At 39.1% G+C, this 17,818-nt stretch overlaps 1 protein-coding gene and 1 pseudogene across 1 annotated transcript in view; one reads left to right on the top strand and one right to left on the bottom strand.

Annotated features, from left to right (window-relative positions):
* Window positions 1-1,287: 1,287 nt before the first annotated feature.
* Window positions 1,288-17,818, bottom strand: part of KIAA2012 (KIAA2012 ortholog) — a 93,177-nt gene continuing 76,646 nt past the window's right edge. The window contains exons 18-25 of the mRNA XM_025039547.1: window positions 12,252-12,342; window positions 10,430-10,595; window positions 8,695-8,809; window positions 7,080-7,417; window positions 4,930-5,132; window positions 4,134-4,306; window positions 3,099-3,318; window positions 1,288-1,651 (exon numbers count right to left, since the gene is read on the bottom strand). Coding sequence (XP_024895315.1) covers window positions 1,513-1,651; window positions 3,099-3,318; window positions 4,134-4,306; window positions 4,930-5,132; window positions 7,080-7,417; window positions 8,695-8,809; window positions 10,430-10,595; window positions 12,252-12,342 — 1,445 coding nt within the window. The 3' untranslated portion in view covers window positions 1,288-1,512. The remainder of the gene's footprint in view (window positions 1,652-3,098; window positions 3,319-4,133; window positions 4,307-4,929; window positions 5,133-7,079; window positions 7,418-8,694; window positions 8,810-10,429; window positions 10,596-12,251; window positions 12,343-17,818) is intronic.
* LOC112470764 lies at window positions 12,579-12,697 on the top strand (annotated as a pseudogene).

Genomic DNA, 17,818 nt, shown 5'->3' with positions numbered 1-17,818 from the left:
CTGGTGCTTGACTGCAACAACCTAAATTTGTAAAAGAAGGGAGAAAATAAAGTCAGTAATGGTAATTTCCCCCACAAGGACGTTTTCCTTGAGTGTTCTTTCTTCTGTTCTTGGTTGAATTACTTGAGATGCTACTTTCTCATCTAACAAAGTGTGCTATTGAGTGAATGAAATGAATGGATGTAAGTAGGATCAATAAGTTTGAGAGAAGTTTGTGACATTTAAACTCACTATGACTGATAGTGTTTTGGCCATTTTCTATTTTACATAAAACAGTGAAAGATAAACGTCAAATCCAAGTTCAATAACAAAGCAATATAAAATCAAAATTAAGGTTGACTTCTGGATTATAGAAGTGCAGTTCCTATAGAAAGCAAATACATTGCAAGCATTAGTGAGAAATTTGAGGGACTCATTTGCAAATACTAAGTTTTTCAGCTGTGGGCTCTGAAGTATGGTATAGGGCAAAATAAATTTGTGGGAAAAGTCAGGTTCAGATACCACTTTAATATCCCCTTTGATGATGATTCTATGATATATACTAGATATGTATTAATTTAAATGATGTTAAAGATAAATTATCAAGAGTCTTTGTAGAGTCAATGTGATTTTAAAAATGGGAAAATTATATAAATAGTTGATTCTTCAAGGCACAGTTAGGAGCAAAACCTTAAGATTTGTTAGTTTTCAGGGCTCTGGAACAGTGCTGTCCAATAGAACTTCTGTGATGATGAAAACATTCTATATCTGTGCTGTCCAGTATGATTGCCAGTAGCCACATGTGGTTACTGAGCATCTGAAATGCTAGTGTGACTGGAGAATTCAATGTTTTAGCTTACTTTTAAATAGCTACATATGGCTTCTTATTGGACAGCGCAGCTCTAGAATCTATACTTAGAGAATGTGAGAATAACTCACAAAACAGCTCATTTTGCTCAAATGAACATTTATCAAATGATTACCTTGTTTTAAATAGACATTACATTTTAGTTTCTTAGGGTGAAATGGATGTGTTTTGTTTTTGCTTTATAAAGAATATAATAAAATTCTTAATGTATGAATTAGCTCTTAGCTAATTCAGATTTATTTGCATTACAGAGTTTACATTTACCTGCAACTCTTTCAGACACATTGACTAAAATGAAATCCTTGGACTAGCCTAAGACCATTAGTGTCTTACTAACTGAAGTTAAACTGAAATTTACTAAAATTCATACATTGTAAAATTACATAAAAATGGGCCAGTTTTAGGCACCAAAACTTATGGATTTATGTGGTTTTAGAGGATATAAAGGATTTAAGTGAGAGAAGAGTTTAATTGGGTTGAGTAAAGTATGTGTGGTAGGGAGGGTTGGCGAGAATGGAGTGAACTTCCCAGAGTGAAGTTAGGTGTGGGTTGAGGTGAACGAATTGAGGTAGAATGAATTGGGCTCAGTATGGAACTTCATTATAGAAGGAAGTTTCTTTTTTTTGTCACCACCTCTCAACTTACTTTTTTGTTTTCTTCTAGCCTTAAGGTCTGGGTATTGGGAGGAACTGAAAGTAAGAGTAGACCCATGGTCTGGAAATGTTGTGCGTCCACTGCAGGCCACTGGCTTCCTTGCGGAGTTCTTGATGGAAATGAAGATGTTTCTTCAAAGCAGCTTTTTGCCTAAGGAGAAAACCCCACCCACAATCCCAATACTGATTAAGCATCCCAGAATTTGTCCTTATACGCTTGTTGAACTTTGGGTTTGAATAATCATCAGTTAGACTTGGGGCTCCTGATCTTGCATTTTAGTGGAAGATTATACAGTGTGCATTTAGTTACACATGAAGGTTAAAGTATCATGTGCCTCCTACTGGAAAAGTAAAAGGAAAAGCATAACTCAGAGTTCTTAAACTTGCATTGCTGGAAGGACCTCCCTTACTGTAGAGAAGGAAACAGAAGTTCAAGTACCTGGGCCAATGTCAGACAAATGAAGATGAAATAGAGCCAGTTGGCATCAAGTTCTAACCCTTGGTAGAGTGAGGATCAACTCCTCACAAACTCCTTTATTGGTTTTCTGCTCTCACCTACTTGCGCTAACCTTACAAAATTGCTCAACTTACCCTGGTATGACTTGCCAGTTCTCTTTTTGTGAAAAATTGGATCTCCAATAGCTTGCTTTTGGTTTCAATACTTACAAATCCAGCCCTACTGCTATGATATATGGAGTACAAAACTTTGAAATTGAATCAATACATCACAAAAGATTATCGTTTTGTAATTCATGTAACAGATGGAGAAAGTCCAGAAGAGGAACAACTCAAGGATAAGTGGAAAACCTTGAAATAGAGTTCTGGCTGCCTACTCCTTCCAGTCTCCTAAAGAGTATTAGCTTAGATGGAGTTTATAGAGTCAATTAAAACCAAGATTCTATTGTCAGAACAATGCAATAATCATTACTATTGTATGAGAATAAAGGAGGAAAATGCTGTTGGCTCCTGATGACGGATTCTGTGCCTTCTAACAAGGCCTTTGTGAGATCTGGTTTTAGCCTACCTCTCTGACTTCATCTGGGAGTATACTTTGTGCCTTGTTCAATTCATTCCAGCCATGCTGTCCTTTTATTCGTCTGACAGGCCAGTCTTTCTTTAAATCTTTGCACTAACTAGTTACCTGCTGGACTATTTTTCTCTCAGATGTTTATGTGGCTAACTCCTTGTCATTCAGGTTTCACCTTATACATAATCTTTCAAGAGGTCTTGCCCTGGCCGACCAACCTAAACTCGGCCTCCTGCAATCCTATCACATCTTTAAATATTTTTCTGTAATGCATTTATTGCCAGCTTAGAAAATATATATGTGGGCCTCATTTTTCTCATCTGCAAACCAGAGGGCTGCAATAGATTATCTCTAAACTCCTTTCTAGCTTCAACACAAGTTATATAAGTCTTACAGAAGTTTTGTGATGTTTGCAGCGAAAGAAGCTATCTGTTTTTTAGTTCCTTCAAACTATGCTCAAGGGAGTAGGAAACTTCAGTAGTCCAAAGGCAGTGCACGGCTAGTACTAGCATCAGGCAGCAAAGACCTTAAACAATCCCCCTAAGGCAACTGTTGCCCAAATACCCCATACCTGGCTAGTTCCTGAGTTTGCTTCATGGCTTCCTCTAGAGCCAGCCTTGCTGCTTCCTCTTCCTTTTGCCTTCTCTCCTCTGCTTCCAGACGAGCCTTCTCCTCTGCTTCTTGTTTCTGCCGTTTGTACTCCAGCCGTTCTTCTTCAGCCATTTCCATCAGGCGTTTGTGTTCTTCTGCTAACTGTATTTCCAATTCCTTCTGCCTTTGCTTCTCTGCCTCTGCAGAAAAGGAAAGGGGTTGGGCTCCTCAGGAATTTCTTTATTGGGGAAAACAATTCTCTGATCCAATTCTCAACTGTGATTCCCAGGAACTCCCCATGAGAAATTTTGAAGTTTACCCGCCATCAGGCTGCCAGATCCTCTGTGGGGATTACCTTGCGGTTAACTGACTGATTTGAAAGTCTTATCCACCTACTATGTGCAGTGCACTGTGCAATTAACACAAAACCTTGGGGGAGAATTTTCCAGAGCCTAGTGTGCTCATGGGGTGGTATGCAGATGGATTGAGGAGGAGGGTAAGATCAGGGCCTGGAGAAACTTGGTGTGTACTCAGCTGGACTGACCAGTCTAAAGAGTGTCATCTGCTGAAGTTTCTTCCTCTTCCACAAAAGTAGGCTATAGAGATTCCACACATCAGCACCTGAAATGCTGCCCTGAAGTTATCCAGCTGTTCGATTGTTTCCATCTGCTAGGGAAGGAAGAAAGGAGCAGGTCTCTCTCCAATTTAGGAAGCTCCTGAGCAATGCTGAAAGGGCAATGGGAAGGGCAGGGTCCCTCTTCAGGGGATTACTGAATTGGGAGCAGGATCCAAGAGTCGTTTCCACAAGTGAATCTTATTTTGATCTATCTCAACCTGCTAGAGTCACACATTAATTACTTTGAAAAAAAAAAAATAGCTTATACGTTGAGGGTGCTTCACACACTAAGGCCTAGGATAGGAATAATTCTGGGAAGATGCAAATGAACACCCACAGTGGGAGAGATTTCTGCCCCAGGTAGACAGGAGATGCAGAGAACTCCAGGATCTCCCTCACCAGCTCTCTCCGCTTCCTCCTGCTGCTTTTTTCTTTGTATCTCTTGCAGTTTCCTCCGGAACTCCTCCTGCTGCTGCCTGGCTCTCTCCTGGGCTGCTTGCAACTGGAGCCACTGCTTTCTCTCCTCCTCCTCCTGCCGCTGCCGTTCGTCCTCTCGTCTCTGCTTCCTCAAGCTGAGAAAACACAGATGGTCAGGGAAATGGCAGAAAAAACTGGGGTATCTTTGTGAAACAGGCAGTGCCCTGGGGGACGCTTTGCAGGCTATAAGCCACAAGGAGCATCTCGTTCAGAGGAAACTGGGTTTCCCAAGGGAACCCCAATTAAAGGGCAGAGGCAAGAACACAGTGGGCCTGGAACTAGAAGCCGAGCTCTGTGCTCTGGGGTAGGGGCCTCAAGTTCCCAGAGCTTCGTTTTCCATTCTCATGAAATGGATTTTAAAACCCTTGCCTCACAAGGTGGTTGTGAAGATTAAATGAGTCAAAGCCTATGAAAGGGCCTTGTGCAAAGGAGACAATGTGGTAGGGGCTCAACAAATGTTCTCTGCAGCTGAATCTCAAAGCCCTGTCAGGAAGATCCCAGGGACACCTATCTGGAGTCCTAATGGTCAAGACATTGCAGCTTATCTTTGGTCCAGCTTGTTCCTAGGGCAACAGAGGTTAGAGAACAATGAGACATGCTGCTTTACTTCAGGGCATGAGCCTCAGAACCCAACTTCGCCCTGGTGGAAGTCAAGCTCTGTCTTTTTCTTCTGCTTCCTAACATGGCCATGGCCTCTGTGGCAGCTGCCTCGACCTACCGGATCTCCTCTGCGCGGCTTCGCTGTTCCAACTCCAGCTCCTCCTTCATCTTCTCTGCCCTTTCCAGCTGCTCCTGCCAGAGCCGCCTCTGCTCTTCCTGCTCCCTCCTCTTCCTCTCCACCTCCAACCGTCTCATCTCAGCCCTCTCTGCTCGCAGCCTGTCCCGGGAAGCGTTCTCCTGTTCCCTCTTGGCAAGGAGGGCCTAAGGAAGAGAGTTCTCAGTGCAAGGGACAACGTGGTGATGAGGTGTGAGCTTGCCTCAGCAGTGAGCCCTCCTCCACCCAGACACTGTCTCTAATCTGAGATGGAATCATTAAGTGGTTTCCACACTCTGACCACAGCCGCATAAACTTTGCTCTTACCAGCTTGGGTCCTGGTCTGACTGACCTGGATCCAAGTTTTTCTCTTAACTTTCTTCAGGATTTGAGTATCGCAACTTAATTTTTCTGATGTTGTCTTCCTCTTGGGGCTATTGCTAGGATTAATTGAAACAGTGAAGGTGCCAAGATAATGTTTGGTCCATTGTATGTCTAGAGTTCTGAACCCTAGCCGTACTTTAGAATCACCCAAGGAACTTTTAAAAATTACTCGAGGCCAAGGCTTCACTCATCAATTAAATGAGAATATATCAATGGGAGGCATTGTGGTTTTAAAAACCTTGGTGAAGTCAGGGCTGAATAGGTTCTAGATAAGGGTTCTAGATAAAGGCTATTTTACCAGGGGCTGTCTTAGGTATAGATGTATTTGACTTACGCAGAATGCCCTACAAACCCACTTTTTTCCATGAAAGTTTCTTTCAGTTTATGCAAAAGGTGTCTTAGCTTGTTTTCTCTCCCTGGTGCCTCCTTTCAATCAGAAATATGCCCGTGAGAGGAACCTTGAAAGGCAACTCTTCCACATGTATCCAGCTTCCTTGCTTTTCAGCCTTTGCAGAGGCAGTACAGTACTACGAACTGACAATGAATCTAAGAAATTCTCATAATCTAGCAGGCTCAGAAAAGTTCTGTACACAGGTTGAAATATTCATCTGCTATGTAGAGCAGAATTCTATAATCTAGGCAGCTGGCAGGATTGAGAACTATAAAAGAAAAATCTGAAATCTTTTTTGGAAGACCATGGGCTATAAAATAAATAAATACATAACAACTTAAAATAGTGACAAGAGTTCTGATTTTGGATTCAAAGGACCTGGGTTTAAGTCTTGGCTCCATCACTTGATGATTGTGTTACTCTGGCAACAGACATTTAGTTCCTTCTATCCTCAACTTTCATATCTATAAAACGGGACGAATCGTACCTGGTTCAAAAGTGTGGCTGTAAAGATTAAATGAGATTCAGTAGAGAAGTACCATATGCATGTAGCTTATGCAAGTTTAACCATAGTGGTTTAACTGTGGTTGTGTTAGTAGTGTTTAAAGGTACTCTTTTTTTGAACAACAAGATCTCTCAGTGCAGTTCAGCACTGTCATTTCAGTGGAAGAAATAGTGATCTATTCTAACAGCAGAGGAATAACTGGCTATGTTGGTCTTGTTGAGAGATGTACCTGTACGGCATTTTTGATTAATTGCAGGAATTTTCTAAACTAATTTTCCTTACACTCACTCAGTTTTCCTCTTAAATACTTGACAATGGAATCAAGGCCCCTGGAACAAAATAACTCTTACATGCAAAAGCACCTTGTAAAGGCAGATATGTGTGTGTAAGCTGCCTGTGGGCCAGCTGTAGGCCACAGAAAAGCAGATAAGGAAAGGAGGAATTTCTATAACTTTTTGGAGGCAAGCAAGGTGTGAACTCGAGGCCAAGTCAAGGATGTGTGTTTGGCTCTGATAGCCTGAATTTACCTCTCCCTATGAGGCCTATGAGGCCTGTAGCCCTCATAGATGGGGGCTGCAGCGACTTCCTGCTCTTCAACACCTTGGCAGTTTGGGAGCTTCAGAATGCATCATTTCGAGTGGCTCTGCCACTCTCTTTGATCAGGTCTGGCTTCTTCAAAGGGTTAGTAGGTACCAAAGTAGAACAAATAAAACTGTTCTGTAGTAGAGCAGTTACTGTAAAGGCAGTATGCCTCGGGGCAATTTTTTCTACCCCTGCTGTTGCACCAGTGAGGATAGAGATCCCTCTGGCCAGTGTGAGAACATTGGCCCCTACCTTGGAAGGGTCCTCATAGCTTCTCTCTTCTTTAGAGTCCATGTTTTCTGTGACAGGTACAATCTGGGTGGGCGATGATCTTCCATCTATGGAAACTTGGCTCTCCTCAGCATCATATCTGGGGGAAAGCCAAGGGTCTTCCGCAACAGAGCCCAAAGGAAAGAAGCCTCTATCTGAGGTGTCCTCTGTTTCTTTGGAGTTAATGACATCAGGCCCGTCCAGCTCTGCCGCTATTTCCAGATTCCTTTCTTTCTGTGTCTTTTTCCTTTTGGCTCCTGTTTTTTTTCCTTTGGGAATTAACTCTGATTTCTTTTTAGCTTTTAATTCCCTTGCCTTTCCTGGGGGAGAATAATCAGGGACAGAAGCATAGCTAAGTAAATGTGATCTCTATGCATCCTTTTCAGTAACTTTTCAACTTCAGTGTGTAAAGAAATCATGTGGGGTGCAGATTCCTGAGCCCCAGTCCTAGAGTCCGATTTGGTAGAACTCTATATTTCAACAACCTCTCCAAGTATTTTAAGAAGGGTAGTTCCCAGACCACCTTTTGAAAAACTGCCTTATTCTATTCAGATCAACCATAAATCAGCAATCTTGCTACTAAAAAAGTCCAATTTCACTTTGACCTTTGGTGGGGGTAAAACTCTCTGGAGGGGAGACCTATAGACCTAGCTGGAAAGTCATGCTTCCCGAGTCCAGCCTGAGGTTGTAGCTTGTAACCTGGCAAAGTTTAAGCCTTCCATCTCTCAGGACCCTTCCTCAATTCACCTCTGAGGGCCACAGATATTTCCTTTTCCCAGTCCTGCCAATGGTGTGCAAGGCATGGGCTACAACAACGTAAACTCAGCAAGACTTTAAAAAGCAAACTTTGTAGATAAATCTGGCCCAGGAGACTATCCAATGTCATACATTCTGATAGCTTTTGATTTGTTTGGAAGTTTTCTGAATTGTGCCCAGGAAAGAATGGGTGTAGGTTTTAGGCTAAAGAAAGTCTTCAGAAGCACAGGAATCTGAATTCCTTTTAAGGTGCAACATAGGGAACCAAGAAGAAAAATGGTAGCCAGGGTAAACATTCAGAACTGGTTGCATCCTTCCCCTTCCCAAATGTTCTGATTGCCCAATTCTCAGGTTATGATGTATTATTAGCTCATAGAGGCAGTGGTAATAGCATGTATTTGGAATCAAATGGCAGAGTCAGACCCTGGATCCACCACTTTACTGTTTGATCTGTTTGACCTTATGCAGGTCTCCCAACCTCTCGTAGCTTCAACTACTACATGATATAATAATAGCGCTTACTTAATGAAGACGTTGTGGGGATTTCATGATATTATATATACATAGCTCCTAATACAGTGGATATTTAGTAAATAGATGTTAATATTATTATCATTTCCTCTCTTGGTGATCACAAGTGTCTAGGCACCCCAGTTATCTCTACCTGTTTCCTAAGATACTGGCATGAAGAAGTAAGGCTGCAACACCATTTAGCTGTGGTGGTTGAGGAGACTCAAAACAGAGAGCTTGTCCCATAGGACCCATGCTGATTCTCGGTGACACCTCCTAGCCCCCATTACGTGTCTCCTTCTGGGTCATTCTCGTGGACATGCTTGCTTACCAACAGCAGCCTTTGCTTCCACATGGGCCTTTCCTTCTCTCTCCCCCTCGGGCATCTTGGACTTGTCTGTCTTGGTTTTTTTCTTTCTCTTGACTTTGTCAATCAACTCCATCTCCTCCTAAAGGTGAACAATTTAGGAAAAGGACCATGTTACAGCAACCATGACACATGAAGGAAACAAGAAAAAAAAAACTCATCAAAGGAAGATTATGTTGAACAAGACAGAATGGATTAAAATGGAATTTGTGTGGGTCCCAGATGAAGCAGAAGAGCAAGTCTTAGAATGGAGCTGGTGGGAAGAAACTAAGGTTCCACCTTTGATTTCAAATTGCTAGGTATAACTTCATAGGAGAGAAGAGGAATAGAATACATTTTATGATCTGCCCCCCTTTTTGATGCTAAATCACGGTCTACATAGTTGGATCAAAGTGAAGTAGTTTTCGCCTTTGACAGATTGCTGTTGCCACCATTAATGGTTAAGTAGTTTAAATCAAAGCCAGCTTTATTCACTGCTGCAATATTTGCTAACTTTCAGGAAACCTTAAGCAGATGACTGCAGCCATGTGAGTCCTCATCTTTCCCCGTAGGCTGGGACAACATGGAGGTTCCTTCTAAGAGAGGATGGCAGAGCAGGGCCATGGCTGCCTACTCAGTACCTGTGATACTGTTATTACATAATAAGAAATATATATTTGGTCTAAGTGCCCAGTTTCTGGCACAAAGCCCCTAAAATCCTTACAATTTCTGGAACATAAAGATGAAGGGAGTATCTTTAGTTATTCATAGCAAGCTCCTTTCAACCACATCTTAACGAGGTAACTTTTCGAAAGCCCCTAAAGAGGGGAGGCTGGTTGCCATGGGAACCATCTAGGTGATTAGATGGTTGGACCTTTCAGTCCTACACCCCTGACCTCAGAGGAAGGGAGAGGGACTGGTTTAGTTAATTACCACTTGCCAGTGATTCTATCAATCATGCCTGTATAATGAAGCCTCCATAAAAACCCAATCCAAAGGAGCTCAAAGAGCTTCTGGGGTGTTGCACACATCCACATGCTGGGACTGTGGCACACCCCAAACTCCATGGGGACAGAAGCTCCTGTGATTGGGACCCTTCTGGACTTTGCCCTCAGCATGTCTATTCATTTGTATTCTTCATTATAAACTTTGTAATAAGTCAGTAATAGTAAGTGTTTCCCTTAGTTTTGTGAGCCATCCTATTAAATTATCAAACCAGAGGAGGAGGTGGTGGGACTCTTCTCTTTAAAGCTTCTTGGTCAGAAGTACAGGACACAACTTGGGACTTGCGATAGGTGTCTGAAGTGGAGGCAGTCTGTGGGATTGAGTCCCCAACCTGTGGGCCTGTGCTAACTCTGAGTACTTAGTGTCAGAACTGAATTATGGGACATCCTGTTGGTGTTCAGAGAGTTGGAGAATTAATTGTGGGAAAAACTTCCACATATTTGATGCCAGAAGTATAAGTATAGAAGAACTGAAGTTCCGTTTAATATTTTGGTAGGAATTAGACATTGGTACCCCAACCTTTAGAAGGATGTGGCCCAACAGTGGGGTGCAGGGCATGCTGAGCAGGCTACAGACTGGGTTTCAGCCCCAACTTGCCTCACTTCGTCAGATGCCTTTGTATAGTAAGCAATCTGCACAACTGTCTATGGTAGTCATAATGGGAGCACAATCCAGGTAGGGCCTTTTGACCAAGCTCCTAGGTGTTTACACTCACATGACTGATGCTGACTGGTGTCTGCTGGTTGAACAGTCTTGGTTCAGTCTTCCCTTCTCTTTCTTTTGGAAGAAGAGATGTGTCTATAGGACTCAACCTCTCTGGGGACTCAGGCTCACATCCTGGGAGTCCTCTGTGTAGATGGTGTACGTTATAATCTTTGCCCCTTTGAAAAAAGCAAACCAACAGGACCAAACTAAGGAAGAGGGAAGGTGAACACTGACTGAGCACATGTTCTCTGTCAGGCACTGTGGTGGACATTTTACAAGTTTGGTCAACTCTCTTTTTCTGAATAAGGGGGATGAGAAAGTTTGGTTTTTACTTTTGGGATTCTCTCAGGCTAAATCCTAAACTTAGGGAGCAGAAAAAATAGTTTGCCTCTTTGGGATTGCATATTTGTGCCTTTAATTGAATGACAGAGGATTATCTAACTAAAATTTCTTCTATCAAATGTTTAGCTGAAAAATAAAGTGAACTTTAAGAAAGATTGTCTAAGAATACACAACTATTCATCTATTTGTTTATGTACTCTGACTTGTATTCTTGATAAAATTCAGCCACTAAAAGGCCATATGCTGTGTTAGTTTGACCCTTTGTAGGATTGCTGTCACTGACTATATGCCTTGAGGATAACTGACTTATTTTTTCTGGGTAAAAAGGTCACTAAGAAATAGCCATATGGATTTCAGTAACAGCAGCAGCTGCAGCTACTGTGTCCCAGGCCTGGCTCTGGAAATTTTATTTTTTAGCTACATCAGTATTATACATACTATGCTGTGCTAGCACAGGGCCTTACTATAGAAATGTGAGAAATATTTGTTGAATGAGGTAAGTGGAATTTCCTGTAAATATATGAGTCTTTAAATCATTCAATGTCACTCTATAAAAACCCACAGAAGTATCCTTTAGAATTTAGTGCTAGGAAAACAGTTATTTCCCCTGAGGAACAGGTACGTCGCAAATGAGAACCACAAACCTGGTCGTGTTGCTTTTACTTCTTGCTTTCACATTCAGGAATCTCTGTATCAAGTCTGAAAGTCAGAACTCTAATCACAATGTCTATAATGACTTTTGTGGAGTATTGATGTTCTTTTTTCTTTTCTTCCTTATTTAAAAAAAATTCTTTTTGATTCTCTCTCTTTTTTTTTTTGTGATAGGGTTGTTGTTGTAAGTGGTTTAAAACCATTGTGGAAAAAGATGAGGTATAAAAGTTAAAAAAATAGAATTCAGACAGCTGTCTCACCATCTCAGTGCCCTTGTCCCTTTGTTGCTAGGGAACACAAAGACTTTCTGACCCAGGAAGGAATCCCTATACCACAAGGCAGGTGAGGGCAAGTTCTCAAGTCACTGAGGCTCATGGGAGGTCACAGGAGGCTATAGTTCCAGTTGGAGGTGGAGACAAAAGAAGCACTTAATACATGTTAGCAATTAGTGTTAGTATAATTAGTGTTGTTTATTTTACCCAGAGATGAGTGAATCCTGAGAGGAGAAACCAAGGTTGAATTGACAGACTCCAGCTATCTAGGCATGTCTATAGATCTCAACTAAATGGACAAATGGAGAAAGCTGCTTCTACACTGTTAGAAGTTAAACTTCACTCTTCACCCACCCACCCAAAGAATACAGATTCAGTAGGAAACTGAATTACTATTTAGTCCTCTCCAAGAATCTTTGTTTCTTAGACAGCAATTTAATTCTAGCTGTCAGAATATGCTGTCAGCTGAAAATCTCCAGAAAAAAAACAGAAGCAAAATAAATTAAAAACAAAGATAAACAAGATGAAAGCAGAAAAGTCCATGTCATTACCACTTTGAACACTTACACCTTTCCAACAGCGTCTGCCTCAGGCGTCCGGATGTGATCAGCTGGAGTTGCGCTGAGAGGGCCCAGGGTTACACTCCTTGGCTCTTGGTCTGTGAAAACAGAGCATCCTAATCAGCAGAGGACAACTGTCAGTGATCTTAGACGTGGGAAAATGTCTACCTGGTGAGTAGTCAACAGTATGTAAATTAGACAATAAGGTGTTATACCCAGGAAATTAGCAAATACTGTAGAAACCATGTTGGCACATGGAAAGTGATATAAATTTAGTAAGACCCTTTGGGAAAGCCATATGACAGTATGTATCAGGAACAAGAAAAATTTTCTGGCCTATAGCCATGCTACCCTGAACAAGTCCGATTCTGTCTGATCTCAGAAGCTAAGCAGGGTTGGGCCTGGTTAGTACTTGGATGGGAGACCACCTAAAAAGACCAGGTTCTGTAGGTGTAAAAAGAAAAAAACAAAAAGAAAAGAAAAATGTTCTGGTCTTTCATGAGGAATCTCACTCCTGGATATTTATCATAAGGAAATTATTCAAAAGAAGAAATAGCTTTTTGTACCAACTTATTTATTACAACATTATTATTAATAATATTAATGGAAAATTAAAAACAGCCCAACAATGGGAGGTTAAGGAAGTAATTAGATAAGTAATTTATAATGCATTGATTCGGCATTTAAAATTATGGTTAAAAGATAAATAAGCAATATGGAAAATACGATATTATGACAAGTAAAAATGTAAACTACAGAATAGCTTGTTAGAATTCTGTAAAACATGTATTTAGATGAATAGGGCTGGAGGAGAAAATAGAAAAAGGAAATAATATGTTAGATTGGGAGGTTTATGTGTGTTCACATTTTTTCTTAAAACTCAGTATGGTTATAACATTGAAAAGAAAATTGATTTAAAAAATAATGTTATCCTATAAGGAAGGCTTATGCAGGTCACACCTGGCACTCTTTTCTGGGACTCTGAAGACCATACTGGGTAGCTCTTTGAATGAGAAGTCTCTAGACTAAGACTTCATATTGTACTAGGCTACCTTTTATTGTAGGTACTTTAAAAAGTTTTTTAATTACCAAAGATATATTTCATTGCAGAAAATTTGGAAAACACAAAAAAGCAAAAGGAAGACTCCCAACACCTAACTACTAGAATGACTAAAATTAAAAAGACTTAACTCTACAGAGTTGACAAGGATATGGAGGAACTGAAACTCTCATACACCGCTGGCTGGAATGTAAAATGATATAACCACTTAGGAAAATAGTTTAACAGTTACTTTAAAAATCATTAAAAAGTATTATAAATACCAAATCATCCAGCTGTAATACTCCTAGGTATTTTACCCAAGAGAAATGGAAGCATATGTCCATACAAAGACTTATATGCAAATGTGCAAAGCAACTTTATTTGTAATAGTCAAAAACTTGAAACAGCCCACATATCAGTTAACAGGTGACTAGATGAACAAACTGTTATATACATACAATGCAATACTACTCAGCAATAAGAAGGAATAAAGTATGGATACACTCAGCAACATGGATGAGTCTCAAAAGAATTATGTGGTGAAAGAAACCAGACAAAAATGGCATGATTCCATTTACAGAAAATTCTAGAAAAAGCAAATGAATCTATAGTGACAGAAAATAGATAAGTGGTAGTTTGGGGATGAGGGCGTCTGGAGTGGGAGGGCATGAGGAAATATTCGGGAGTGATAAATGTTTTATATTGATTGTGGTGATGGTTTCATGGACATCTCTCTCTCTCTCTCTCTCTCTCTCTCTCTCTCTCTCTCTCTCTCTCTCTATCCATCCATCCATCCATCCATCCATCCATCCATCATTTTGTAATATATACATACATCAGATTATTATGTTGTACACCTTAAACTAATACAATGTCATATGTCAATTATATTTTAATAAAACTGAAAAAACTCCAAATCATAGCAATGTTTAATGTTTCAATGAAAGAAAATTGATGGCTGAATAATTTTATTCCTATCAAGTAATTATACAAAACTAAAATCTAAGAAAAAGTAAAGTTGATTGCATTAAAATCCTTGCAGGAAAAAAAAAATCCTTGCAGAAAAAATAGATTGTAATATTTAACACTTTAAAAAGTACCTAATTGTACAATTTAAATAGGTATCATTTGTGTATGTCAATCATCCTTCGGTAAAGCTGCTAAAAATCTAACAAAATATGTATTAATACAAATAAACTGTCTAAAACAGTGCTGGCACCTGGTAAAAACAAACAAGAATTAAAAAAAACCTCACCCATGATCACTCTCCCCTCATACAACTACTGCAGATATTTTGGTGTATTTACTTTCATGCATATATAAGAATCATACACTCATTTTAATAGAATTGATAAAATAATATAGATATAATTTTAATACACTTTGTTATTAGACTTTCCTGTATCATTAAATATTCTTAAAAATGATTTAAATAGCTGCATAGCATTTCATCATGTGGATGTACCATAATTGACTAAAACCAAGTGTGTAACTTTTCGAATTGTTTCAAATTTTTTATAACTACAAAGAACTTTGCATAACATAGCCTTAAAAAATATTTTTCATTATTACAAGACTTACTCTTTGTCCACATTTAAGGTTATTTAAGGATGTACAGCCTTTAAGTTACAATTTCTACTGTTCCCCAGAAAATTTGTACCAATTTACAGTCCAAGGAAATGGTTATTCATTCCTTCATTTATCATATGTTTATTAAATACTTACTGCATGCTGCCATTGCATTAGGTGCTGGGAATATAGTGGGGAGTAGAACGGACACACACCCTGGTCTCAGGGAGCTTACATTCTAGTGGGGAAGGTGAATGTTAACACCAAACAAAACAAAACTAAAACTAAAAATTAAAAAAAACTGTTTGAAAGGAGGACTCTAATATTTAATTCTTGTTTTTCTCATTCTCTTTGGGCAGTAGATTCTTGCCTGACTTAATTTATTTCTCTTCAATTTTATTTAAAGGTATTATAATTTTAAAGAAAGATTTGGAAAAAAGTTTACTTGTCATCCTACCAGCATTGGTTCCTTAATATAGTTAATCCTCTTTTCAGTGTTAAATTGCTGTCCCCGTACTACTCTCCCCTGCCTACCCCCGCCCACAACCCAGAGACTCTTTGCAGCTTGGGCTCCCTTCTGCCATTCCCAAACGTTAAGGATGACACCCACTGTCTCATACATTAGCCTCCTGATTTTGGAGTGGGGACAAAACTGTTAATGCACAAGGTGGTTGAGGAAACTGGGAAGGTTGATTTGGGGTGATATCTTGGAATTTATTTTGTCTCGAATAATATGTAAGATTAACAGAGTGGGAGCTGATTAAAATATTTTAATTCTGGGAGGGTTTTTTTCCTTAACCATGCTGGCTTAGAAAAAGCTGTCTCATTGGATATTCTCGGCTCTTCACAGATATTTTGAACTTTGGGACAGGGTATGATTGGACCAGCAGAGGGCGTATTTGTATTGACCAAAAGCTGAGGTTCTGCATTGGTGTAATTTCACCATTTTGATTAAAATTAACACTGTCAGTTCTGGGATGGAGACCATAGAAGGGTTATTTTCCCACTCCCCCACCCCCGCCCATAAAATAACCTGATACTTAGGAAATACTGAAATAAATTAAGGCAGTACTTTGAAGATTCAAAGTACTAAGATTCAAAGGCAGTACTTTGAATCTTAACTTACAACTTTTAACGGCTTTTGAAAAATCTGTAAAATTTTTTAAGAATGTGGAGTACAGAGAAAATACTGCATAATGATTACTCATGGACTTAACATTGAGCTTTGTGAAATCTTAACATTTTGCCATATTTGAGTCACATTTTTTCTAAAGAGATAAAACATTTCAGAAATTGTCTAAGCCTTCACGGAGTCACATTTGATCCCATTTCCCTCATTCTTTCTTCAGAGGTAACTATTCTCTTAAACTTGGTATTTATCAGTTGACAGGGTTTAGAACATGCTATCCTAAAATATGGCGCCTTCAAATATTCAATATTTGGAGCTGAAAGAATTTGAGAAACGGCAGGTACAGGAAGGACTCTCTGACCTCTCCATTCTCCCTGAAGCAAGGCATTAGACCCTCATGTGAGAGGTGCCCTCCCTATACCTGGAAGAAAGGTGCATCCTTATCTGCGAAGACAGAGGAACTCCGAGAGGAATGCTAACAGGCCTTGCTAGATCTCCTCCAGTTTATCACTCTTAGCTCATATCTTTTTGTCCTATCACATTTTCCCGTGACTTTCTACTCTTCAACAAGTCTAGCGTAAAAACACTCAGGCTTAACCACTTCTTCAGGGCTTTATTTTCTTATGAAGGCTCCTGTGTCATGTAAAACTTATATTAAATAAATTTGTGTGCTTTTCTCCTGTTAATCTGTCTTTGTCAGTTTAATTTTCAGGTGCAGCCAGGGGCCCTGTTGAGGAAAAATTTTTTCTCTCCTACAATCTTCATGTGTACTTTATATCTTTACCATATATAAATGTACCTAAAAATAACATATAATCTTATTTTACATGTTAAAACTTTACCTCAATAGTGTCATTTATATAACTTTTGCAACTTGTTTTATTTTGCTTAACATTTTTTTCTGAGATTCATCCATGAGATACATGTAGTTTCCATTCATTTATTTTAAGCAGCTGTACATTATTCCATTGTATAAATATACCATAATTTATTCCTTTTGCTGTTGATGGCCATTTTGACTATTTCCAATTCTTTATGATTCCATCAATGATGGAATGAACCTTCTTTAGTGAGTTATGTTCATACGTGAAAGAGTTTCTCTAAGGTATACTTGGGAATAAAATTGTTGAGTTGCAGGGTATTGCATCTTCAAGTCACTGGATATTTCCAAATTGCTATGAATTTCTAAAACTCCACATTCTCATTAATAATGGGTGTCTACAGACTTTTAAACTTTTGCTAATCTGATATATATGAAATGATACCTCATTTTGTTTTAATTTGAATATTTATGATTAGTAGCAGGGTTGACTTTTTTTCATGGTCATTTATTTAGGTTTTCTTTTCTGTACATTGCCTATTCATATCTTTTACCCATTTTTTATTTGGGTTGATTATCTTTTTCCTTCTTTATTTGTAGCAGTTCTTGCCGCGTTTTGGGTACTAATACTTTATTGGTTATAAGCACTACAAATATTTTCTTCTAATCTGTGATTTGTCTTTTAACTTCGTTTATGCTGTCTTGTCAAAAACTTTAAATTTTGTATAGTCAGGTTTGTTAATAATTTTCTTTACGATTTATGTTTTGAATCATGAATAAGATATAATTCCCTTTCTCAAATTCATAAAGATATTCTTCTATGTTTTCTTCTAAAAGCTTTAAAGTTTTTCCTTTTCACATCTAGATCCAGAATACACTGAATATTTTGTGAGGTAACAATTTAAAAATTAGATAATCAGTTACCTCAAAATTATGGTGAATTATAGTTCATTCTTTCCCCACTGTTTGATAATACTATTTTTGCCATATATGGGTGCATTTATTTCTGGATTC

This window comes from Pteropus alecto, unplaced genomic scaffold, assembly GCF_000325575.1.
Source record: "Pteropus alecto unplaced genomic scaffold, ASM32557v1 scaffold3, whole genome shotgun sequence".
Taxonomy (NCBI): domain Eukaryota; kingdom Metazoa; phylum Chordata; class Mammalia; order Chiroptera; family Pteropodidae; genus Pteropus; species Pteropus alecto.
Note: the sequence above shows the minus strand (reverse complement) of the source record. Positions and strands in the feature narration are given on the sequence as shown.